Raw genomic sequence first — 23,362 nt, forward strand, 5'->3', positions numbered from 1 at the left:
AATTGAAGTTGCCTATCTAGCTTTTTTTTTTTTTTTTGGTCAAGCGGATTGAACAGTCTCCAATCCGAGGCATTACACCCATATTTTACACACCCACACAACACACTCACACACACTACCATAGGTACTATGGGTTCTTAAATAACAACCAACCTCAACTGGGATTTGAACCCAGTGCACCTCCTAACAAGGCAAACATAATTGCCACTCAACCAAGCCTTGCGGTGCAATTGAATGTTTGTTTGAATTTGGTGGAGGCATCTGATTTAAGAAAATATTTGACCAATTTTTTTTTCAAGAATTTTAAAGTTATGATATCATTAATATCTTAGTTGTTATTGAGATCGTGTACAGTTGTGAGAAATGAGTGTTGTTAGGTAGAGGCCTCTAATTTAAAGAAAAATTCTGCAAATATTCTTGGTTATTACTTATTATTGATATTGTTTAATTTGAGAAAAATGAGAATATTGTTTGGTGGCGCATCTAATTTAAGAAAAAGTCTGCCAAAATTTTGTTAAAAAGTTTTAAAGTTTGATTTTTGATTATTGTTTATGTTAACTTTCATGTAAGAATGTCAGTAGTAGTGGTCAAGGCAGGGGTAGGGTGACAATGACCCCTGGTACTTCTGTGGTTGCCTCCTTACCACTGTTTACCTCAGCTCCTCCCAGACCTACCATATCATCACCATCCTTTATTTCGGTCATTTTTAATGATCCCAACTCGCACTATGTGAGCCCTCATCCCCATATGCCTACATCGGTATGGGCTCCACCTCCTCCACTTTCGCTACAGACAAGTACACCACCACCGCCTCCACCTGTAGACTCATCATAGGCATCTGCAGCAGAGCAAAGGCAACAGACTACTGCCAGAGCTCAATGGAGATAACAGTGATGACTTTTATGCGTATTCTAATTATTATATCAATTCCTTGTTATCCAATATTTTATGCCCTTAATGCAGTGACTCGGGCAATAACGGAGGACATTAAATTGATGTATGATATGACACAACATGGCCAAGTTATGAAAAGATTTCTAAAGAGGTTAGACAAAGGTGATTCGTAAAGTTAAAGGTAAAATTAAACTTATCAACATTTTAATTCCATTATTATCTTGAATGTAATTCTATTAATAAAACACAAATATCCTATAAAATAAATTGAAATTCATTGTCTTACTCTTACAATCTATGCAGGATAATGAGATGAGATTTCCAAGTTGAGAAGGTGATGACCAGAGAATTAGTTTACCTCGAGGTCCCTAGTTTGAGGTGAAATGATAAATGCACTATGCAGTTAAAGAAGGAACTTTCTAAAATTCCTTAGAATGGTATCAAACAATCAAAAGCTTACGCCCATGATGCAACTGAACAACTTTAATTTGACGTCTAGGGCATAGAAATTAAAATACGGTTCTGGATCACAAATTATTGCGTTGCATTATTGTCTAGAAAAATGGCATACACTTCATAAAGAATGGCATCTTACAGATGTTAGGCAAGCAGCGCAAATGAAATGAAACTTGACGACGATGCCACTTACAACAATAAATAGAGGTTCGTGAACCAAAATTTTTGGTAAAAGAAAAAAGATGGCAATAAGATAAAACTATTGCATCTTTTTTCTATCCGCGGCTATATTTCTATACATAATGTTGGAACATATGATCGATTTGCTATACACCTTTTTCTAACAATTATTTCTTTTTCCTAAGTGTTTGCTTTTGCATTCTAATTTCTCTCTATGGGGTTAGAGTTAACCTCATACGGCCAATGTCCCTTCAGACACTTGAGCATCATCAAGTGAATCCGGTGATTGAGATTTGGGTTTGCTCATAATTCTATTGAATCCATAACCAAGAGAACTTCCACTTGCTTCGCACAGCTGAATAAAACACAACATTGAAAAAAATCGTACATCAACTATACAAGAGCAATACAAGAAGCTAGAGATTTTTTTTTCAAGTATTTACAAGGGAAGTGTACCTCCGTGAGCTCGGCCAGATGGCGGGATCTGAATTCATTTATGGTTGCTGCAATCTCCGATGTGGGAAGCTTGGCCTGAAAGGAGAAATGGTTAGAACACTAAAGTTCATACGTCTCCATGCAATAGCGTGCCATTGGGATGTAATCTAAACTAGTAAGAAATACACCAGTGTTGCTTTTGAATGATTAAGAGTCTAAGACTGCCTAAACTGAACAAAACTCAGTTTTCATTTATATTTATTTGCATTTTACAATTTTGAGAACAGCTAGTATTGGCAATCAGATAGAGCCAATCTTTACTGTGCAATACAGCAGAACAGATACTCATTTTTATGGGAAATGTTTACTGTTACTCAGTTATTTATACAGAGGGAAAACCTTCTGTCGTAATCAAACATACTACTAAATACTAATAACACTATATTGTAGCAAGCACAAAAAAAAGATTTTTTTAGGTGATATATATGCTCTAAAAATAGGATGGCAATGTAGATAGATTTACCTGAGCCAAGACAGCAGCTGCTAGTTGAAGACTAGGTTCTAAGGTCTCTGGAACAACCTGCAAGTGGCAAAAAGTTCTAATAGCCTGCTTTCTTTTGCTAAAAATGCAATAAATTACACTAGGCCTAGGAATATTACAGCAGTAGCTCCAGCCTTCTCTAAATTCAATCCATGATCAACATCATGAGCACGAACAAAAGTCTTCACATTTGGGAAGTACTTGCTCAGAGCCCAAACGGTTCTATAATTTGCACCAGGTGTATCTAGAGTTATTGCTGCAGCACATGCTCTTTCAGCCCCAACTTTATGGAGGACCTAGTCATGCATTAGAAATAAAGTCAGTAAAGAACACATTAATGGCTATTATGCGAGCTCAGCTACAGAATCGTGTGCCCTACCTCTCGACTACCAGCATCACCAAAGTATACTGGCAGATCCAGGGCACGTCCAACTGCCACTCTATCACTGTGTATATTAACAAAAATTGCATAACAAGTGAATTTCATATGACGTTTCCTATCCAAGGGATTCTGAATTCAGAAATATCAAATATGGTGCTTGTGACTTTGTTTTATATTTTAAGTTTAAAAAGTAAATAGTAGCTTCCAAATTATTCATTCACATAAAAGAATAAAAGAGAAGGATGATATTTTCCGTTATACATTGTTACCTTCTCACATCTAGTGCAACAAAAGGAATAAGTCTCTCAGAAAGAAGTTGGGCAATGATCTGAAAATAACAAAGATGTATAGTTTTTCACATTATCTATTATTTCAACCAATATATAAAAAAAAGAAGCCAAAATTTACCTGACCAACTCGCCCAAACCCACAAATGATGATATGATCTTGCAGATCATCTGTCTGTAAAAGAGGACACTCAAAGATAAGTTGAATAACAGCTTCCACTCTAGATTAAAGAAACAAACGGTAAACTCTTATGGTTTAACTGGATCCACCATCTATTAGTAGTGAAAGAAATGCTCCTACAAAATCTCCTTACTAGGAACCTTGTATAAAATGATATACAATCTACTAAGCAATGTGCGCAAGGATGTTAAAGAACATACAGCCCAAAATATTTCAAATATAAAACAGGTTCCAATATAAAAATGGATAAAGCACATAAAAGTTCCTTTTCAAAATAATAGCCATTAGACATATTTAGCATCAATACGAAGTTTTGGGTTTGAGAGGACTTATATGACTTTAACTGACTTCATAAAAGATTTACTATGCTAGTTAGCTTTATAATTTTAAACTAGTCTCCTCTCTGCTTGTTCTGACAAGAAATGTGCAATTAAGAAAGTTGATCACTTCACCAATAAGAAAGTACCATCATAGATACTGCTAAATGCCTATTCAAATGTAAGAGATTCTACCTCACTTTCCACAGGTAATAAACTTCGAACATCGTGCTGCTCAAAACGGGAAGCAATCAGCTGGCCTCCTGCAGCCAACCAAGGTGTAATGGCCATTGACAGGCCCACGACAAGAAAGAGCAAAGAAGACATCTCAGAAGACATTATGCCCTGCAGAAGTCCCGATTAACAGGGGGAAAAGCCTTAGCAGCTAATATATCTTTTTGAATTTTTCAACTCCAAATGAGGATCAATCAAATTTAAAAATGTATACACAAACACGGGTGTGTATGCTCACACATACACACACATACACTAGTGATTCTCTGATTTCAGCAATCATTAAAGTCCTTTCCATACTTGTATTCTAAGCAGGTAACAGAAATGCAAAAACCTCAGATAGAATCCTATGACTCTGATCCTTCCAGAAATACTTCTAGGCAATAATAGGAAATCATTAAAGTATGAGGCACGCACCTAAAACTTCCTCTTAAAACAAATAGCATTAATCTATAAATTCAGCAATCATTAAAGTCCTTTCCATACTTGTATTCTAAGCAGGTAACAGAAATGCAAAAACCTCAGATAGAATCCTATGACTCTGATCCTTCCAGAAATACTTCTAGGCAATAATAGGAAATCATTAAAGTATGAGGCACGCACCTAAAACTTCCTCTTAAAACAAATAGCATTAATCTATAAATTCCAGGAAACAAGAAAATGCAAGAACAGATTATTAAATCGCAGAATTCTTAAGGCATATCATGTAAAATAATGATAATAAAAAAGTGAGAAAATTATGGTATACTAGCCTGGCTAGCACCTATTATCATCCATTCATTATGAAAACTCCTGCCAAGTGACTTATTTTACATGAATAAGAAGGCCTGGAGTAAAACATGATTTATAAAACACAATCCTTGGTAGAAGAAACATGTTTGAGGACAAAAACCTGATTAACAGCTTCACCAAAAGCCACAAATGCAAATTCTCCACCAGGAGCAAGAAGAAGACCAGTTCTTATGGCAGAAATGATAGAAATCCCAAAGATTTTACCAATGACAGAAACCAAGATAGTCTTGCCACATATTAACAGTCCCAGTGTGCTGGTGATAACTGGGAAGTTTGAAACAAGAAGTTTTGGATCAATTGACATTCCAACCTGAAAAGTAGCAAAAAGTCATGCAATTAATTGCCCAGACTCATGTCATCGTCATCATTAATACATAGGCAATATTGATGCTGGCTTTATCATTTTTTATCAAGATTTCTTAAGCTATTCCGTAACTTCCAAAGATTCTCTTAATAATATAGTTCATACCTATATAGTAGAAGAAAATTAGATGTATCTTGAGAACAAATAGAACCAATAAATTTGTGAAGTTCAATATTCAGCACCTACCGTCATAAAGAATAACCCCAAAAGAAGGCCACGGTATGGAGCAATATCAGATTCAACCTGTAACGAAAATTCAGTTTCTGCCAGCAGTAAACCAGCCAAAAATGCTCCCAATGCCATTGAAAGCCCTGCCTGTTTTGAGTAAAGCAGAGAGAGAGAGAGATGTAAAACATGATATTGAAGAATAACAGATTAATCACAATGGACATAAACCCAAGGATTTCACCAACAAGAACACTACCCAAAAAAAAAAACACTAACTGAAAGTAAAATCCAAATGTTAGGATAAAGGGAAAGCAATAGGTTAACAACATACCCTGGCTGTAAGAAGACTGGTCCCAAGAATAACAAGGAGTGTGTTGGCAGAGAATATTTCTGCATTTTGATTTTCTGCAACTTGCTTATATATTGGTCGAAGGAGCTGCAAAGTGGAATTAAGAATTTTCAGTATAGGGCATAATCACATGTGAAAATTAAGTACACCATAAGATGCCTTCCAAATGAACCCCAAGAACAATAAGACTAGCCATCCATTTATTCCCACTGGACCCAGAAAATATGTATAGAGAAACTTCCACCTATCTTATGTTCAATAAAAAGGCCAATACCACATCTGGTAATATAAGCATTAAATTTCATATATGTATCTCAACTCATTGGTAACTTCTGTCCATCATGAAAACCTATGGAATTAATGCATTTTCAACAAACTTAGATGAATTGAAATTCTTTCAAATGAAAGATTAAAAAGATAAAACAAAATAGATTTAGTTTATCATCGGGAAAAGAGAATATAATATTTCCTTCAAGTATAAAAAGGCAAGCATCACCTATCCAGATTAGAATTGCACACGAAATGTATCATAAATCATGTCGATGAGAGATAGTACACCCGAGTTCAACATACTACATACCACTTACCAATCGTCCACCTGCAATTATGGCAGTAATGGCAACTGCTGCCTTAACAGCAGCCAATCCAAGAGCTTCAGCAATGGCTTGAAAACCAACCTGGAGATATATTATGGTATTTACCGTGAGGAAAACAAAGAATGATAGGAGGGTGTGCATATGGAAAAAATTGTTATATAAACGACAAGCAAGGTTACATCAACAATTCCCACTATAAACATATAAGAATTTAGTCTAATTCGAAAAGAAGACTATGCCCTGACCATTTCGAAGCATATTTTAAAATAATTTTCTTTCCTAAAAGAATATATCAATTTACTGTAGGTCCTAAAACTAATTATTAGTTCCACATTAAGTTCCAGGGAAGTGGAGGAGGAATAACAAACAAAAAATCTTCGTCATGATGCAATGTGGTTATACTACCAACCACACCTTGAACATTTCAAAGTCATAAACAGTCTCACATGCTTCTCACTTTGAAAGGAATCTATGCAAGTTAATCATGTGCTATTATGACCACAATATGGTCTTCCAATCACAAATAGATACTTCAAGACTAATAATGCTTGAAAAAAAATCTTACCCCTCCTTTGGAAGAATTGGGTGAAATAAGAGGAATGAGTATCAGCAAGACCACGACTGCCAAATCCTGAATAGAAGAAATATATCATAAAGAATTACATTTCTCATACTATAGCAAATAAATAGATAATAATTTCCTGCAGTCTCTAGATATATAGCCAAGTTACAAGCTATAAAGTAACCTGAAAAAGTAAAACAGAGAATGTAGCTCGTCCATGCCGTGATGTGCTCTCACCTCTCTCCTGCAACACCTGTTAAAAAAGTTTACCATATGACAGCATCACTAAGACCAGAAATTACAGAAAAGAAAATAGATAGAACATAGTAGTTGCAGCATATATTTAACTCAGATGAGCAGCTTTCAACAAGGAACATGTGATACTTACAACTACATCAAGCTTTATTAGGTAGTAATAAATATTAATTGGTATTAGTACACTTAATCAGCAACTGGGAGCCACAAGAAGAAAATTGCAATTACTTGGCCAAAGTAACATTTTAAAATTAAGTATACCTCCCAAGAAAAGGGAGAAGATAAAATAAATAGATACTTGATTATAGCAAAAATTGGCTAGTTTCTGTGAAATTATACCAAAAGTTCAGATATTCAAACCTTCAAAAGTTTTGGTTTTTTTTTGGAGTTAAAAAAGAGAAAGAAAAAAAAAAGCATATAGTAGTGAGGTTATTTACCTGCAGAACAACAGCAGTTGATGATAATGCGAGGCCATTCCCAATGACGATAGCTGCAGGACCAGCCTGGCCACAAATACGAGCCACCAATCCAACAACTACAGCAGTTGCCAAAACCTGTATTCACTCATACACGCAAGCATTTATCAGCTAATAAATTACTCAAGTATCAAAAATAGCTTGAAGTAAGCAACAAGGAAATATGGAAAATCCCAATCACCTGAGCTGAGCCTAATCCAAAGACATATTTCTTCATTGAACTAAGTCTTTCAACAGAGAGCTAACACAGCAAAGCAGTTCAGAGCTTCAGTTCAAATCTTCTGAGTATGGTTGATGGTCAAAGTTAACAAGAATAAGAATTTATAGGAAATCCCACCTCCAGGCCAATGTTGAATAAAAGGAAAACAACACCAAATTCAGCAATTGCCTTTGTCCCATGAACATGTCGAATTATAGAGAGGCCATAAGGCCCAATTAAGATTCCAGCAGCCAAGTAGCCAAGAACAGGGCTGCCTAAACATTATTGCAGAATAGGACATATCATAAGCACCACAATATTTGAAATATCAAACAACCTACTTTATAATCCAAAACACAGCCAGAGAACCACTTTCTATTGAAATGAAAAATCCTGCTTTTAACCACTACAGTTTCATCAATTGCCATAACTAAACTAGCAATGTCATCAAGAAAAAGAACCCTGACGAAGAAAAATAGAGATTCATGCATCAAAGTTTCATTCATGCAAAATATGAGTACTGTGCCTAATCACAGTCTAACTAAATATCACATAAAAAAGAGCAACTTTTCTATACTTTGTCTGATGGTGCAATTCAACAATAATAGAACATCACAACTTAGTTACCTCCGGGAAGTTTTTGAAATATTGGTACAAATATAACACTTGCAAGTAATAACCATAGCACATCAAAGAGGGAGGCTTCTTCTTCATTCACCTGACAAAATATCATATCGAGTTATGAAACTTATAAAATTGAACATCAATGAATGGAAAAGGTTGGAAAACAAACCTCTTGCTGAGGTAACGATGCAATAATTTTCTTTATTTTCTTAGGGAGTTTCTTAAGTTGCTTAACCAGTGGCTTTGCACTACTGGAAGCTTCTTCAACACTGGTCACAATAACTTCAGGCTGTTGAAGCAGCTGAGCAGTCCTTTCTCCTCTATTGGCATAGAAGGCAACCCTGCAGTACAAAATCCACCACTTGTTTATTATGGTTAGTCTTCATACTAAATCTTGCATTTAAAATAACATAGCAGGAAGGCGCAATATATTTTCCAATAAAAATACAGTACAACTCAAGCAAACCTGCCACATACCAGGGCATATATCCCTTTCCAAACACCAAAGTAAGCTTTAAAATCAGTTTCAAACATAGATAATCTTAACACGTTGCACAGAGAGCTCTAAAATTTCATCCTAATTTTTGGCATGTATACTGTAATAAGCTAAACACATGATGCATGCAGTCTTCCCTATTAGAAATTTTAGAAGAAAAGCAATGGCAACAAAGGAATAAAATGAATCAAGATCATACGCACCCTGCTCCCATAAACAACAACCCAAGAACCAGCTTGGGAAACTGCTGCTTTGCAGATAACACAAGGCTCTGGAAAACTGATGCTGGTGTGAACTCGGTTCCATCTTCTTCAGTAAAAGAGAAGAATGATGCAGAAAAGAATCGAGAAGATTTCTTTTGTAATGCCTTGGGAGCAAGAGATGAACTATCTCTAGTCAAATCTTTCTGCATTTCTTGTTTTTTAGTTTGAACTGCATTCTCGTTATCACTCAAATAGTCAGACTGTGTTATGTCTTCCAGAAGTTGGCTGGTTTTATCAGATATTGTTTCAGAAGATAACGTGCCAAGCAAAGATTCATCATCAATAGGCAAGCCTTCGTCTCTTTCAACACTGACATCACCAGAGAAACCTTGGACTACTTTCTCCTCTTCAGGAACAGCCACAACATCTTGATTTACCTGTATAGTTTCAATGGTATCAGTATTAGAAGTAGAAACAGACTTATCTGCTCGCTGTAAGGCAATCTCTGCATCATTTACACGTTGTGTGGCCTCAAGTTCAAAGGCAACAGCTTGCTCCGCTAAAAGCATTATGTTTGTGACATCCTCCTCGGCTTTCACTGCATCCAGCTGTGCCTTTTCAGCAATTTCATGCAATTTGCTAACTTCTGTCTGCAACTCCTCCTTTCTATTTTGCAACCGTTTAAGCTCCACCTCGGAGTTGGCTAAATTTGTTTGGCACTCCTTGATATCTTCTTGAGCAACCAAAAGTGCCTTCTCCTTTTCTATTATGTCGTTTTCATCATTGCTCTCATTAGAACCTTGTGCCGAATCACGCTCTTCTTTTGCAGCCTCCAATGATTCTATGGCTACCTGAAGCCTAGCCTCGGCCAATGAAAGAGCCATGGTTGCATTCTGAACTGCTTCCTTTGCGATTTGTTCCTCATTGGAAATTTCTTGAATGATGTCAAGGGTAGAATTAACACTGTTCCAAGCAGTTGCCGCTTCATCATGCAAGAAAATCGCAGTCTCGGATATCTTTTTCACCTTTTCCTCAAACATGGTACTATTTACACGTGCAACTTCTAGCTCTTTCAAGGCCTTCTGTAATATTTCCTTCAGCTCATCCACGCTTTGTTCCTCTACTCCTATTTCACTCTCCCTTTCTTCCAAAGGGGCATCCAGTTCAGCACTGGAAACACCCAGCCCAGCATCCTCCCCTGATCCTTCCACATAATCAACATTCCTCCCATTCCCATCAACATATGCCACAGAATCACTACCCTGGCATTTTGACCAAACTACTCTAGAACCAGTAAAAAGATTCTTACAATACAAGCTACTACTCATATTCAAAACATTAAGTTCACGAACAGGCACCACTCTTAATTTACTCCAACAATCAGAAACATCACTAGTTTTGTTCATCCCACTGAAACGCAATCTCAAAACACTCCTTGTGTTTCCAATAAATGCACATCCCCTGAACTCAAAATGACCTACTGACCTGTGCCTGTAACACGGTCCTACAACCCCATGAAACATTCTTGACTGTGGTATGCTACAAGCCACATCCATGTTCAAATTTCTTGACCTTTCACAACAAAGCAATCACATACAACAACACTATTCACTAACTTTTAAATACACCAATCAGCAATTAACCAAAAACCTGAAGGGAGAAAAAAATATAACAAAATTATTAGAAAAACTGAATACTACTTGATTTTGGCGTTCAATTAAAAAAGAAACAACTCACTCAGATTGCTAGCAGCAAAAAAATATAAAATACATTTCACGTAGAAATCTGATGCAAAATAAAAAAATAAAATAAAAAGAAACGCTGAACACGAGTATACACAATTCACATTTAACTAAAACCAAATAACTGAGTAACTCGCTTGATATGCAAAACACAGCAAAATTGGGTCAAAGCTATGCACCACGACACAGTTCAACGCAGCATCCATACGCTAATCAGAAAATTCGCAAAAGAATCTGAGGAGTACAAAATACGAATACACAATTAAAAGATGAATAGAAACGAGGATTACAACAGGCCTTTCACATTCAACTTGTAACAACTAACAGTAATGGAAGTATGGAACCAAATCCACTATTCACTATAACACTCTCCGAGACAAGCTATAGTGTCATTTACAAATACTAATCACCCATTCAACAAAATCCCGATGCCTAGCCTAAGGGGAAAAAATGCCAAAAAAAAAAAAAAAAGAATACAACAAGATCCTCCAATTCAACAAAAAACAAAATAATTCACTCTGTTTCCAACTCATCGAAAACTGTAACCAATTCCACATTCAAAATCGAACAACAGTTCAGGAACAATTACGTTAATACATCAGCGTTTTTATTAATTCACCCAAAAAAAATCGAATCGAACAAGATTTTTGCACTCAACTGAAAAACAAACAGCTCACACGGTTCACCAACACATCTAAAACTTGAAACAAATCCACATTCATAAAGTCAACACTCTGAGATACAACTAAGTTCGACGCATTTCACACACATCGCACACGCAAATCAACAATTCACAAAAATAATAATTAAAAAAATCGCAATAAAGAACAAGGAAGCGAAAAGAAAAAACGATGAATAGAAAACAGTTACGTGGAATCGAATAGGAAGATTCAAAGCGAAAAGAGAAAATATAAACTAAAGAATTAAGAGAGAGAATGTAGAGAGAGAGAGAGAGAGAGAGAGAGAACGCACGAGAGTAGAAGAGAGAGAGGGTTTGTTGGAACGCTGGTTGATCGATGGGGAGAAGAAGAAAAGGTGAAGAAGAATCAAATGATGCATGTGATTAACGAAACGGCGAAGTCTTCGAAGCTATCTAGCTTTTTCTCACTCCCTCCCTCATACTCGCAGCCCCTTCTTCTTCGCTTTTGTGTTATTAAGTGTCTCTCTTTCATTTTCTCTCTTTCTCTTTCTCGTTTTTGTTTGAAGATACAACCCTCCGCCCCGAATAGAGGGAAATAAACATGAATAATTAAAGACAACTGGTTTTTAGCTATTTTTTATTTTTATTTTATTTTACTCACCAACTACTTCTAAACTCTAAAGTTTGTAATTAATGTTGTTTTTTTTTGACATGAATTAATGTTGTTTTTTTTTTATGCGTATGCTCCAACCCAGCAGATAAAAAATTAATTCATTGCGGTACTAAATTTTATTTAAGAATTTGTTACCGATTAAGGAATTAATATTATTGTCATAGCTGTACTTTTCTTTTAAATCAAAGCAGTAGTTTATTTGTTTTGGGCTGGGTTAATGGACCCTTATTAAGAAGGTAAAAAAAATATTGGCGACTAAACAAAAAAAAATGTTACAGATAAAATAATTTAAGAATAAAAATAAACTATAAATAAAAGATTAATCAATTACTTATTCATTAGAGTGATTGCTTACTTTTTTGCTTATTTTTATTAGAACTTAGAAGACAAAATATGTGGAATGACGAAATTGGCAATTGCTTACTTAGATAGTATATTCCTTTTGAGATAAACATGTATAGTGTATCTGAAGGGATATTCTTGACAAATTTTGTCTTGAAGCTTTACTCTTACATTATTATTATCATAATGGAGAAATAAACATGTATAGTGTATATGTGTCTAAGTTTCTACTTGTAATTGATTATGTACTACTACTTTACGTTCTATCCGAAAATAGATCCTTTCAAATTTTTTTAACACTTGACAGAATATTGTGATTTTTCACTTTTGATTCTATAAATAAATAAGAGAAAGAAAGGGTAATAAATAATTAGATTAAACACTACATACCATCCAATTTTTTTTCAGTGAAGAGGATATATTGACGCTAAACAAATCGTTTGTTTGTTCCTTACGAACATGTCTATTTTAATAACCATAGGTCCAAAGCCCTTTTTCTTTATGAAATACCCTTAACATGTATCACTCATTACACTGTTGAAATTATCATATATTTTGTAATTCTCACTATTAGAAGTTAAAGTTATACCTCAATCTTTTTTAACTGAGGTGAGGGTAACTTGGACGAGAACTCCTCCATTGCTTTTCGCAGCAATTTAAGGGAGTTCCATTTGTTGTTACTCATAGGTTGCATTATTACAACAAAAAATGTAAAGCGTTTTATTGGCTTAAGCACTGCAAATGTAACTATGTAAGCCACTAGTATAACCAACAAAAAATGACAATAAGATAAAATAAAATAAAATTCTACCATGTTTATTTTAAAGGATCAACCGATCAGGTAAGTTCACTTTATTTCTAAATGACTGGTTTATAAACATGATTTGTGCTGCAGTAATGTCATGTATAAAGAAAACAGCTTTGTTGTCATGTATTGATATGCTTACCTACATTAAATTCCTATTAGGAACTTACAATTTGGACTTCTATATGATTGTGAAAATTCTCTCCCATCCATCTACCCCCCAAACTGATGGACCTCAATGTTGGTATGGAGTTAGAGTAGATGAGGAAACACTATGTTGTGGTGCACTTTGTAGGAAACGACCTTTTAGAACTAACCAATCTCGAAACTGAGTTCAACTGTCATCGCATTAAAACACGCATCTTCCCATTCTTTGGGAGTGAACAAATGTGTTTACTCTGGTTCAGCTGGAGTTTGTGGAATGGCCATTGTTGACAGTGACGGTCGTAGAAGAAGGTATAAACCAGGCCCCAAGAAAGGTATCAATGATATGGGAAGAAGCCAGGAACCTTTATCAAACCTGCAAATTAGATCAGCATTGAAACATATGCTAGATTATCCTCTACTGTTTGTTCATTTTTACCTATCATTGTAAAATTTTGGTACATTGTTGGACCAATGTATCTAGATACAAATTGTATTTTTCTTTGTATCCGATAATGTACCAGAAAAGTGACAATGGCAGAAAAACGAACGGATGGAGTACATAGAGAAGGATTAGGAGCTTAGTTAAATTTGAAGAACTTTAATATTAAGGAACATACCATTTTCTAGTAGTCATGTCATTGTAGACCCAAAATGGTGCAAATGTGGAAAGTAGGGTAAAATCAATGGACGTGATATGAATCTGCAACATTAATACCCAAATTAGCACCAAAAAGAGTTTTGGCAAATTCTATCCTATGAAGAATGAATAACTGTAAAAAAAATTATATAACATTGACATATTCTGAAAATGAAAGAATTCATATCCTTTACCTGTATTGAAGCTTAGACATAAATTTGGCCTAGTTACTAATTTCTAATAGACTAGAAATTGTTGATTGAAACTTTATAATCTAAATAATCAAATACAGCAATTACAGGAATACAAAACTGCATCATCATGGAAAAAAAATGGTAAAGGTGGTAAATGTAGACACAAAGGTAAAGAACTAGAAACTTTTGGACAACAAAAGTGGTATCACTATTATATATTGTATATATACCAAGAGTGGTAAACCCTGTTATTGTATTATTGTATAGATATTGTATACAGTATTGGAAGAAAACACCATGGCATTGCTAAAGCATACACAATAAATACAATGATAAGTTTTGTCAACTACATGAATCAGAGTATGAACTTACAAATTTGCTTTCTCTGAAGTACTGAAAAAATTCTGTCCATGTGTCTGCCCCGGCTAAACAAGCATATATTATTATGCATGCCCCTGCAGCAAGCGATATCTGACGTATTGTTGGGGTAAGTTTCATTACAAGAAAATGTAGAGACTAGTGAGAGTATGCTACATGCATATGGATTCCTCTGAATGAACAATCAATTTCTCTAGTATGTGATTTGCAGGTAATATGTTTACACAGTATCTTATCACACAATGGCATAACTCTAACTAAATTTCAGGTATCTCTGCCTGCAACAATTTTCAAGATGAAACTAAGATGAGTGCTTACCACTGCAGTTACTTTTGATTCAAGAAAGATCAATGGCCATGATTTAAGCTCAGTTTCTTCAACCGGAGGTGCTGGTGGATTCCAAAGTATGAAATAAGGAAGAAGCGCATATGCACCGCCAAAACATGAAAGTACAAGGAAGGGCCAAACAGGAACTTTGCTTTTTGAGCTGTAGAACATCATAGTTAACATTGCAAGGGCATGCAAAGTAATAACAGAGTTAACATTGCAATTAGAGTGCAATTAACATTAACAAACCATGTTAATTTTCTAGGGAACATCAGATTCAGAGTGAAATACCTCCTTCCTGTAGGAAGTAGCAGCATGCTATAGGCCAAGGGCCACAAACCCATTATGTACCACAATGATACAAGCACTTCATTCAATCTGAAACCATCATCTCCTTTCAAATTCAGAAGCTTTTGCAGGAAATACATGTCCCTTGACTGATACAGGGGGCGGGGGAAGAATTAATCCAAAAATTTAATACAAAACAAAAATATATGAAAATGGATGACATTAAGGAATAATAATTTAATTTCCATGTATTACTTCCAATCAGATCTTACAGATAAATTAAAAAAGGAAAAAAGAAAAACAGTTCATTTTCACACCAAATATCTCAAATGAAGTTACTTTTATCTATATAAAACACCTAATTAGATGTCAGTTTAAGAAACAATTTTACACAAAATTTACAGAATCAAGCTCTTTAACAGGACCCTGCTAACCCGGCCCGACCTAGCTGAAGTCCCATGAAGAGGGTTGATCCCTTAGCAAATGGTTTTTCTGTTCCCTGGATTCATTGATTAAGGAACCAAGATATTTATCACCTTACCAATCCCACATTGGTGCATATAATCAAGCTCTAGTAATAATTACTATGCATATAAAATGTTAGTATTCTCTTATTCAATCAAATCCAATCTTTTACCCAAACCATTCAAGTAGCAAGCATGAACACAACTACTTTTACAAATGTAGCAAAACATGACTGAATATCTGATTATAGTTTCTACATATTAGCCGCTTTATAACGGAACAGTATCTTAGGAACAAAATGCTACTACATTTTTTACTCTATCAAAAGAAATAGAATATACATACAGTTATTTTGTTTAAAGAAAAGGCATATAAACATGGTAGATAAGAATTACCGGGGTTTGATTTGGTGTGAGAAAGAAAACATAGTAGATAAGTCCAGCCCACAAGAAGAAGAGCAAAATTGAGCTGGTCCAGTCCCTTCCACCATTTCCGTTCCCGTTCCCATTCCCATTCCCATTCTTGCTCCCACCAACTACACTCTCTTCCTTTGACTCCTCTTGTTGGTTCTTGAGAGAAGAACTATGACAAATTTGGAGGAAACGACAGCGTTTCAAATGAATTGCTGACTTAGAGGCACTAAGAACTAATCTGTGTGGTGAAAGTGAAGCTACTTTAAGTTGAGTAAAATGAAGTGAGGTTCTGGAGCTTTTGTGATTGTTGAGAGGAAGATGTGTCGAAGTTGAAGAGTTGCAGGAGATGAGAGTGGCGTTCGCCATTGCCATATTTGCCAGGAGCGGGTAATACTATAACCCCAAGGATAAGGATGCCTGCCCACTAAGCAATTGCAAATACCAAAATGCTGTCGCTTTCTTTTCTTCTCACCACCTTGTTTTTTGAGAGAATAGAATATACTCTCAGACTACTAAAAATATTATCGAGTTCATCGTATTAACTATTGGAAGTAAGTGTTTAGACAATTATTTAAATGATAAATTAAAACAAAAAAGAATGCATAAATGCACCGTGTGACTCCCAGCCGAGAGTAATCTGCACATCAATGGAAGTTGAGGGGAGCACAGTGCAGTTTTTGTTCTTTTGAAAAAGTTTTTGTAAAACATACTTTAAAAGGATAAAATAAGGGCAATTCACACCTTTAAAATAATTGGAGCTTCAATTTATATAAATACAAAGTTCTCAAACCATTTATATTTTGGTCCTAATTTTAATTTATGTAAACCGTGATATTTCATCAAAAATTTTGTGTGAACACTGAAAAACATAAATCTCAAAAATTTAATTTATCCAAAAAAATATTCAATACATATTACTAAAAGTACATTCATTTATAATTCGAATGTAAACTTACAAAATTAAAAACTTTTTATTAAAATATAAAAAATTTAAATTTTTAATATATTTATTTATATTTATTAAATAAAAATATTTAAAATTTTTTACTGATAATAAATTTAGACACATGCTAGTAGCTAAATCCAAATAAAAAACATCTTTTTCAAAAGAATAAAAATTATAATATTTAAAAAAATATATTTTTTATTTTTTCTAATACTTTCGCTCAAAAAAAAATTAATAACGATTTAAGAGTTTTAACTTTTAACAAGAAAAAATGAAAAATCCCATCGTTTTGCCCGGAAAGTTATGCGAGTATGGAACAACTCACCATTGGCCAGTATGAAACCCAGGGACCAAACGCTGCAACCATGGGAATAGTGGGTTCAGTTGATGGAAGAAGCAAAGAGAAGAGGTGATTCAAGAGCTCGATTAAGTCAAGTGGATTACCATAGCCATCGAAAATGAAGACGAAAGAACACTTTCCCTTTTATCTGAAGACCTTATCTCTTAAGCATGCTATTGTCATTTTTTTGGGAGCTCCCCTATTTTATGTTTATTGCATTTGCACCCCGTTTGTGGGAATTGTAATCGAATTCCTTTTATTGCAATAAAATTACTATCATTAATTAGGAGGTGATAAAGTTGGGACCACGTGATTTTTTTAACGATAACCCAAACTATAATCACAGCAGTACATGGGCACTATAGATGGTTCCAGTGGATAAGGTTCTTCTTCTCTGAGCTTCAGGGATCATGTACAGCACCACTCTCATCCCTGCTTCTAGTTCTGGTCTTGCTTTCGCCTCACCGATTCAGAGAACCCACCGAAAGCAGCACCACCATGTTCGTTGGCATTGCTCGTCGCTTTCTGCTGCAAGCGGCACCGCTACTCAAGTCTCAACCGTTCCATGGGGCTGCGATAGTGATTCCTTGGAGAACGCATCGGCGTTGCAGAAGTGGCTGTCAGAGTCAGGGCTTCCACCGCAGAAGATGAGCATACAGAGAGTTGAGGTCGGAGAGAGGGGCCTAGTTGCCTCAAAGAATATAAGGAAAGGAGAGAAGCTCCTCTTCGTCCCTCCCACGCTCGTTATCACCGAAGATTCCGTAAGACTTTCCACTTCCCTCTCTTTTTGCAAGAAACTCATATCAATGTAGGCAATGGAACTAAATTAATTCAATTTATGATAATTCTATTTTGATTGGCAGGAGTGGACCTGCCCCGAAGCTGGTGCAATTTTGAAAAAGAATTCGGTGCCGGATTGGCCATTGCTTGCAACTTATCTCATAAGTGAAGCCAGCTTCATGAAATCTTCAAGATGGAGTAACTATATATCAGCCCTACCTCGCCAGCCTTATTCACTTCTTTACTGGTAAATTAATTAATTGTTCTGATTATGAAATCTTTCAAACAATTAAGGTCATAAAAAGTAATTAATATTTAAGGCATTAAGAAGTATGTATGAGAATTTTTTGTAATCTGTGGTAGGAGTAATTAGAACTATGCAATCTCTTGAGAGCTTGTTTAAGAAGGATACGGAAAAACAAATGATAATGGCTGAAGAATTAAAATTAGGGATTGAAATGTTGTGTCATCATTGTTTGTAGACCTAGGGTTCTAAGACTTCCATAAGCTTTTTGGATAGTTATATAAGGTTAGTATAGCAACTGTTAGTAAGTAGAGCAATTAGTTAGTCAGTGTAACTACTGGCAGTTATAAAAGTAAGCTGAGCTGGCATCTGGTAGTTAGTTGTTTGGTTAAGTTAACTCATGAAGACAGTTTATCTATAGTTAATTAGCTGTTAGTTAGTTGTGGTTGCTGTAGGCAAGTATAAGCACTAATGCTTGACTGATGCAATTTGAGATACCTCATTCTAACGCAGAGTTCATTTTGATTTTTTAAACTCGCTAGTAACACTAAACCTGAACTCAAATCCATCTTCATCACTGGAGGATTTGACATGGTGCCGTGAGTTGACATATAAGATTGCCACTCTTAACTTATTCGAAATCCCCATTTCTAATTTTTAAGATTATCCAGGAATCAAATAATTAGTAGGCATTAGGCAATCAATTAGTTGTTGTTGTTGTTGTTCTTATATTGTTCCATCTCTTTACTGTCATAATTTTGGCATCAAGCAAAGGATAAATTAAATGGACTTTTCATCTTATTTCCACAAATAATAAAGGGGTCTATTCTGCTCTCTAATTGATCTTACCGTAGTTCATTGGTGTTATTTCAGGTCACAAGCAGAACTAGATCGCTATTTGGAAGCTTCACAAATTAGGGAGAGAGCAGTTGACAGGATTAATAATGTCATTGGAACGTATGAATCAATTGTTTGTACCTTATATTTCTTCACAATTTTGTTGTCTGTTCATTTCTCTTGGTATATAGCCTCAATCTATTGTGCTTTATTGATTATATAATCTTTTTATCCTTATAACTTGTGTACTTCCCATCTCTTCCAGATACAATGATTTGAGGCTCAGAATATTTTCCAAACACCCCGATTTGTTCCCTGAAGAGGTGAGTATCATTCATTGGAAGAAATCAGACTTCTGAAGAAAAACTGGATGTTGCAATAAATATGTCTAGGTTTTTTGGATGATCCAGAGTAGCAAATTTTCGTCCAGTAGTTACTTGTTAGTAATTTCTAAATTTGGTCCTTCCTGTTTGTGTAGGTGACCATTGGTTTCATTATAAAGCACTGGTTTTGAAAATTCCCAATTAATATTGTTTTTCATTTTCTTTATTTTAAGTGATATGGTAGTGCATTTGAAGCATTTTGGTTTTGTTTGAGCAAGTGAATTTTATCTGAATCTTTCATTTTGTTTCAATTGCAGTTGTTCAACATTGAGTCCTTCAAATGGTCATTTGGCATTCTCTTTTCTCGTTTGGTAAGTCAATGTCATATACAAAATATAACTATAGATAATTCTCTCCTTCTTCAGCCTAAATAAAGTACAGCAATTGTGTGAATGCATAATAGAGCTGTTTCTTGAAGAGAATGAAGTCCAAAACTAAACACCTATTATAATTTTTTGTCTCGTTTAAGACAAACAGTTGATTTTATGAAAACGTCATTTGAGATTTTTCTACCTTGCAGGTTCGGTTACCCTCAATGGACGGAAGGGTTGCCTTGGTTCCTTGGGCAGATATGTTGAATCATAGTTGTGAAGTATGTCCGGTCTATTCCAAAGAAATTTCCTTATTATGATTTTGCCCATGAAATTTTCTAACTCCAATTTCTTTTCACTGGTTTAGGTGGATACCTTTTTGGATTATGATAATTTATCAAAGGGAATTGTCTTTACTACAGATCGGCCGTATCAACCAGGTGAGCAGGTAAACATAGATTGAAAGATTGGAATTTGTTATCTAGGATAAAGTTAGCACAAAGCAAACAAGTTCCAAACAAAATGATAAGCTATTAATTGATTAAAGCTTTATTTGATCATGATATTTTTCACCAGTATGGCATCATCGGAGTAGTTTAAGCGTTAAGTCCAAAGATTAGATTTGACTGCTTGTATCATACTACCTAGGTGTTCATTTCATATGGAAAAAAATCAAATGGGGAGCTTCTATTATCGTATGGGTTTGTTCCAAGGGAAGGCGCCAATCCTTGTGATTCAGTTGAGTTGTCAGTGTCACTCAAGAAATCTGATAAATCCTACAAGGAGAAATTAGAACTCTTGAAGAAGTATGGATTATCAGGGTGAGTACCTAGAACTCCAAAATTTTACCACCATTCGTATATGGTTGAAGTTCCTTCTTTTTGCTTCGATAAAGATATTTCAAAAATAGTTCTAGTTTGATCCGTAGTTATTTGACATTTTCTAATTTACATAATAGCTTTTCCTAGGACAAAGTGACATGTCCAAAATATCCATTTTTGAACTGTGGAACACTAATGAAAAATAACTAAATGTACTACAATTTTTTTTATGCAAATTCGTTATTTTTTAGAGTTTTATTTATTTACTGATATAGCTTCTTTTTTCATAATGGCCATAACCTTTTGTTTCTTACTCTCTCTTGATGACTTTATATTATCTGATATGCCTTTAAGATATCATTCTGAATGAATACTTTTAACTAAAATTGGTACTAATTTATTTTGTTCCAATTTTTTGGTCAGATCTCAATGTTTTCCAATACAGATTACTGGTTGGCCATTGGAGTTAATGGCTTATGCTTATTTAGCTGTTAGTCCTTCAAGCATGAGAGCGCAATTTGAAGAGGTATGAACTAAACTCACTTTTGTGAATTATTTTTGTAAAACTCAACTAGTGATTCTTTTGACAGATGGCTGCGGCAGCATCGAATAAAACTACCATCAAGAAAGATTCAAGATATCCTGAAATAGAGGAGCAAGCATTGCAGTTCATACTTGACAGTTGTGAATCCAGTATATCGAAATACAACAATTTCTTACAGGCAGAAAACCTTTTGATGCCTTCATCTCTTACTTTTAGAATGGTCATAGCTTTTAAGAACGTTGTGTTTTAACAGTTGTCAGCTTCTAAAAGTTAATACTAGCTATTCCTCTTTTGCCTGCATGCTAATGGCAATTATCATGGATGAATGAAGTGAATGTATGTGTTTCTTGCAGGCAAGTGGATCTCTGGATTTAGATGTAACTTCTCCGAAACAACTCAACCGTAGACTTTTTCTGAAACAGCTCGCGGTGGACTTGTGTACAAGTGAGCGAAGGATATTATTTCGTACTCAATATGTAAGTTCATCCAATTACACACATTAGCCAGTATCTTAATTTTCACTCCCACTATTTAAATGGTTATAAATTGGATTGGACCACTGTAAAGGGACACAGCCATGAAAGTTGGGAATTGGAGGGGCGGGATCAAGGGTATACATAATATACACATTACACAATATATAAACAAATATCAATACTAATAAGAGTGAATCATCAAACTAACTTAGGTAACTCTTCTGTTTAACGAAGTGTTAAGAACTCGAATATTGCCTTATGTATGCAGCCATTAAAACTCTTAGAACTCTCCAGTTGATGTTGTTTGCCTTTCAATGATATTATTGTAGATACTGAGAAGAAGACTGAGGGATATGAGGGCTGGTGAATTAAGAGCTTTAAAAATCTTTGATGGGCTCCGAAATCTTTTCCAATGAGACCATTCATACATGGTAGTCCATATAACTTTTGTCCCGGTTTTACCCTCCTTGTTTTAAAAGCATGGATCTCACCTTTTAATATTATGAAAAATTTGCTGAGGTCATACATGGTGAGTTTCTTTGTATAATGTAAGTCAAAATTTTTACACTAAAATTAGCTATCAATATATTTGTGTGTAAATATATGTGTTGTTCAATTTATTTTCAATGTGTATTTATATTCCAACATGTATTTTATTTCATATTAATAGTTGATTTTGAGGCAATTGAAAACTTTGGCAAAAATGAGAATGTCTACCACTCTTATTCTCTTTCTTACAGTGATAATATTACGACATCGTAAGTTTTTTAAAATAAATTGTATCTCAAGATTTAATTTTTGTTATCAATTTAAAAATTAATTCTTGTAATAAATATTAAAGTTTTTAGCAAATGAGAGAAATAACAGGATATAAGAGTCGTGTTTTACTTCAACACCTCCTGGATAGTGAATACTTTATGGGTTAGCATTTTTTTTTTTGTTAGAAGTGCTTCCTAGATAGTTAGAATTACCAAAAAAAAAAAAAATAGGTGGCACCGAGCTAAAAGGATGGTATTTGAATAAATAGTCTGAAAAGAAGGGTTTTTTTGGTCAGAAATTAATTTGTAAATGGATTTAAAAATGTTGAAATGCTGAAAAATGAATGAATGGTGTGTTATGCACAAATGTGGAGAAGTCACCAAAAAAAATGCACAAATGTGGAGTTGGTAGTGTTAAAAGCTATAAAATGTAACCTGTGTTTTGTGTGGAGCGAAGATTAAGAAAATGTTGCATCCTGCAAAAGGCAACCTGCGATTGGCAGGGCAGAGCAACCAATTTTCAAAACGTGCCAAGGTGTCCCCTGCATGCAAACAGGAGCAGTTGTTGACCAGTCTTGGGTAAGGCAAAACGCAGGCTGCATTTGTCAGCCGTGCAGGGCAAATCGCAGGTTGCGATTGACAGCCTCCCTAGCTGCATGCCCGACGCGTGTAATGGAGGGAGCTTATAAAACCAAAACGCAAGTTCTGCAAGGGTGAAAAACTTAGTGAAGAAGAGTGAAAAACGAGAGTGAGAAAACAAGAATGACAAAAGGTTACTGAAGGAGGAAGAGTGAAAAAAAACAAGTGTGGGAGAAGAAAAAGTACACTATGAAGGGTTAGAGTTTGAGAGAGGAAGAAAAAATGGTTCGTGATTTTATCA

At 35.0% G+C, this 23,362-nt stretch overlaps 3 protein-coding genes and 1 long non-coding RNA gene across 8 annotated transcripts; 2 read left to right on the plus strand and 2 right to left on the minus strand.

The window, feature by feature from the left end:
• The first annotated feature begins 547 nt into the window (after window positions 1-547).
• On the plus strand, window positions 548-3,581 carry LOC110271238 (uncharacterized). The gene is made up of 2 exons (XR_002361732.2): window positions 548-1,075; window positions 1,198-3,581. It is a non-coding gene; the product is annotated as an uncharacterized LOC110271238 (long non-coding RNA).
• Window positions 1,418-11,990, minus strand: LOC107634972 (K(+) efflux antiporter 2, chloroplastic). Of its 3 annotated transcripts, XM_021121734.2 has the most exons (22): window positions 11,706-11,970; window positions 9,510-10,641; window positions 8,992-9,428; window positions 8,462-8,633; window positions 8,296-8,386; window positions 7,807-7,943; window positions 7,651-7,710; window positions 7,431-7,547; window positions 6,923-6,991; window positions 6,742-6,807; window positions 6,168-6,257; window positions 5,563-5,667; window positions 5,250-5,378; window positions 4,800-5,009; window positions 3,869-4,018; window positions 3,297-3,350; window positions 3,158-3,216; window positions 2,886-2,952; window positions 2,626-2,802; window positions 2,489-2,545; window positions 1,987-2,061; window positions 1,418-1,885 (listed from the first exon to the last, which is right to left on the minus strand). In XM_021121734.2, exons 2-22 carry the CDS (start codon window positions 10,545-10,547, stop codon window positions 1,763-1,765), a joined length of 3,483 nt encoding a protein of 1,160 aa, XP_020977393.1. In that variant the 5' UTR covers window positions 10,548-10,641; window positions 11,706-11,970; the 3' UTR covers window positions 1,418-1,762. The 3 variants fall into 3 exon arrangements, 2 of the variants coding, with proteins under 2 accessions (XP_020977393.1, XP_016193798.1); XR_015880828.1 differs by having other exon boundaries at window positions 3,297-3,396; window positions 8,992-10,641; XM_016338312.3 differs by having other exon boundaries at window positions 8,992-10,641; window positions 11,706-11,990.
• A 1,213-nt stretch (window positions 11,991-13,203) lies between these two features.
• On the minus strand, window positions 13,204-17,564 carry LOC107634975 (uncharacterized). 3 transcript variants are annotated; one of them, XM_016338316.3, is made up of 8 exons: window positions 17,433-17,564; window positions 17,314-17,345; window positions 16,025-16,517; window positions 15,168-15,313; window positions 14,868-15,036; window positions 14,544-14,642; window positions 13,958-14,040; window positions 13,204-13,713 (listed from the first exon to the last, which is right to left on the minus strand). In XM_016338316.3, exons 3-8 carry the CDS (start codon window positions 16,412-16,414, stop codon window positions 13,587-13,589), a joined length of 1,014 nt encoding a protein of 337 aa, XP_016193802.1. In that variant the 5' UTR covers window positions 16,415-16,517; window positions 17,314-17,345; window positions 17,433-17,564; the 3' UTR covers window positions 13,204-13,586. The 3 variants fall into 3 exon arrangements, with proteins under 3 accessions (XP_016193802.1, XP_020977395.1, XP_088339505.1); XM_021121736.2 differs by having other exon boundaries at window positions 16,025-16,554; XM_088483379.1 differs by having other exon boundaries at window positions 17,314-17,450.
• Window positions 17,546-22,324, plus strand: LOC107634974 (Rubisco methyltransferase family protein). The gene is made up of 12 exons (XM_016338313.3): window positions 17,546-18,089; window positions 18,192-18,355; window positions 19,226-19,309; window positions 19,455-19,512; window positions 19,830-19,883; window positions 20,093-20,164; window positions 20,251-20,331; window positions 20,532-20,704; window positions 21,128-21,230; window positions 21,295-21,426; window positions 21,602-21,724; window positions 22,054-22,324. The coding sequence occupies exons 1-12, from the start codon at window positions 17,739-17,741 to the stop codon at window positions 22,138-22,140; spliced, it is 1,482 nt and encodes a 493-aa protein (XP_016193799.2). The 5' UTR covers window positions 17,546-17,738; the 3' UTR covers window positions 22,141-22,324.
• Window positions 22,325-23,362: the final 1,038 nt, after the last annotated feature.

The sequence above is a fragment of the Arachis ipaensis genome, chromosome B4 (assembly GCF_059453495.1).
Source record: "Arachis ipaensis isolate K30076 ecotype BB chromosome B4, ASM5945349v1, whole genome shotgun sequence".
Classification (NCBI taxonomy): domain Eukaryota; kingdom Viridiplantae; phylum Streptophyta; class Magnoliopsida; order Fabales; family Fabaceae; genus Arachis; species Arachis ipaensis.

Excerpts from the sequence above, each read along its gene's own strand:
- LOC107634972 (XM_016338312.3), bottom strand. The coding sequence starts at position 10,547 with ATGGATGTGGCTTGTAGCATACCACAGTCAAGAATGTTTCATGGGGTT. Across the intron at positions 3,351-3,868 it reads TATTACCTGTGGAAAGTGAG|ACAGATGATCTGCAAGATCA; the intron begins GTAGAATCTCTT and ends CCTCTTTTACAG. Across the intron at positions 2,062-2,488 it reads CAGCTGCTGTCTTGGCTCAG|GCCAAGCTTCCCACATCGGA; the intron begins GTAAATCTATCT and ends TTCTCCTTTCAG.
- LOC107634975 (XM_016338316.3), bottom strand. The coding sequence starts at position 16,414 with ATGGCAATGGCGAACGCCACTCTCATCTCCTGCAACTCTTCAACTTCG. Across the intron at positions 15,314-16,024 it reads TCACACCAAATCAAACCCCG|TCAAGGGACATGTATTTCCT; the intron begins GTAATTCTTATC and ends CCCCTGTATCAG. Across the intron at positions 14,643-14,867 it reads AATCAAAAGTAACTGCAGTG|ATATCGCTTGCTGCAGGGGC; the intron begins GTAAGCACTCAT and ends ACAATACGTCAG.
- LOC107634974 (XM_016338313.3), top strand. The coding sequence starts at position 17,739 with ATGTACAGCACCACTCTCATCCCTGCTTCTAGTTCTGGTCTTGCTTTC. Across the intron at positions 18,090-18,191 it reads TCGTTATCACCGAAGATTCC|GAGTGGACCTGCCCCGAAGC; the intron begins GTAAGACTTTCC and ends TTTGATTGGCAG. Across the intron at positions 20,705-21,127 it reads AAGAAGTATGGATTATCAGG|ATCTCAATGTTTTCCAATAC; the intron begins GTGAGTACCTAG and ends TTTTTTGGTCAG.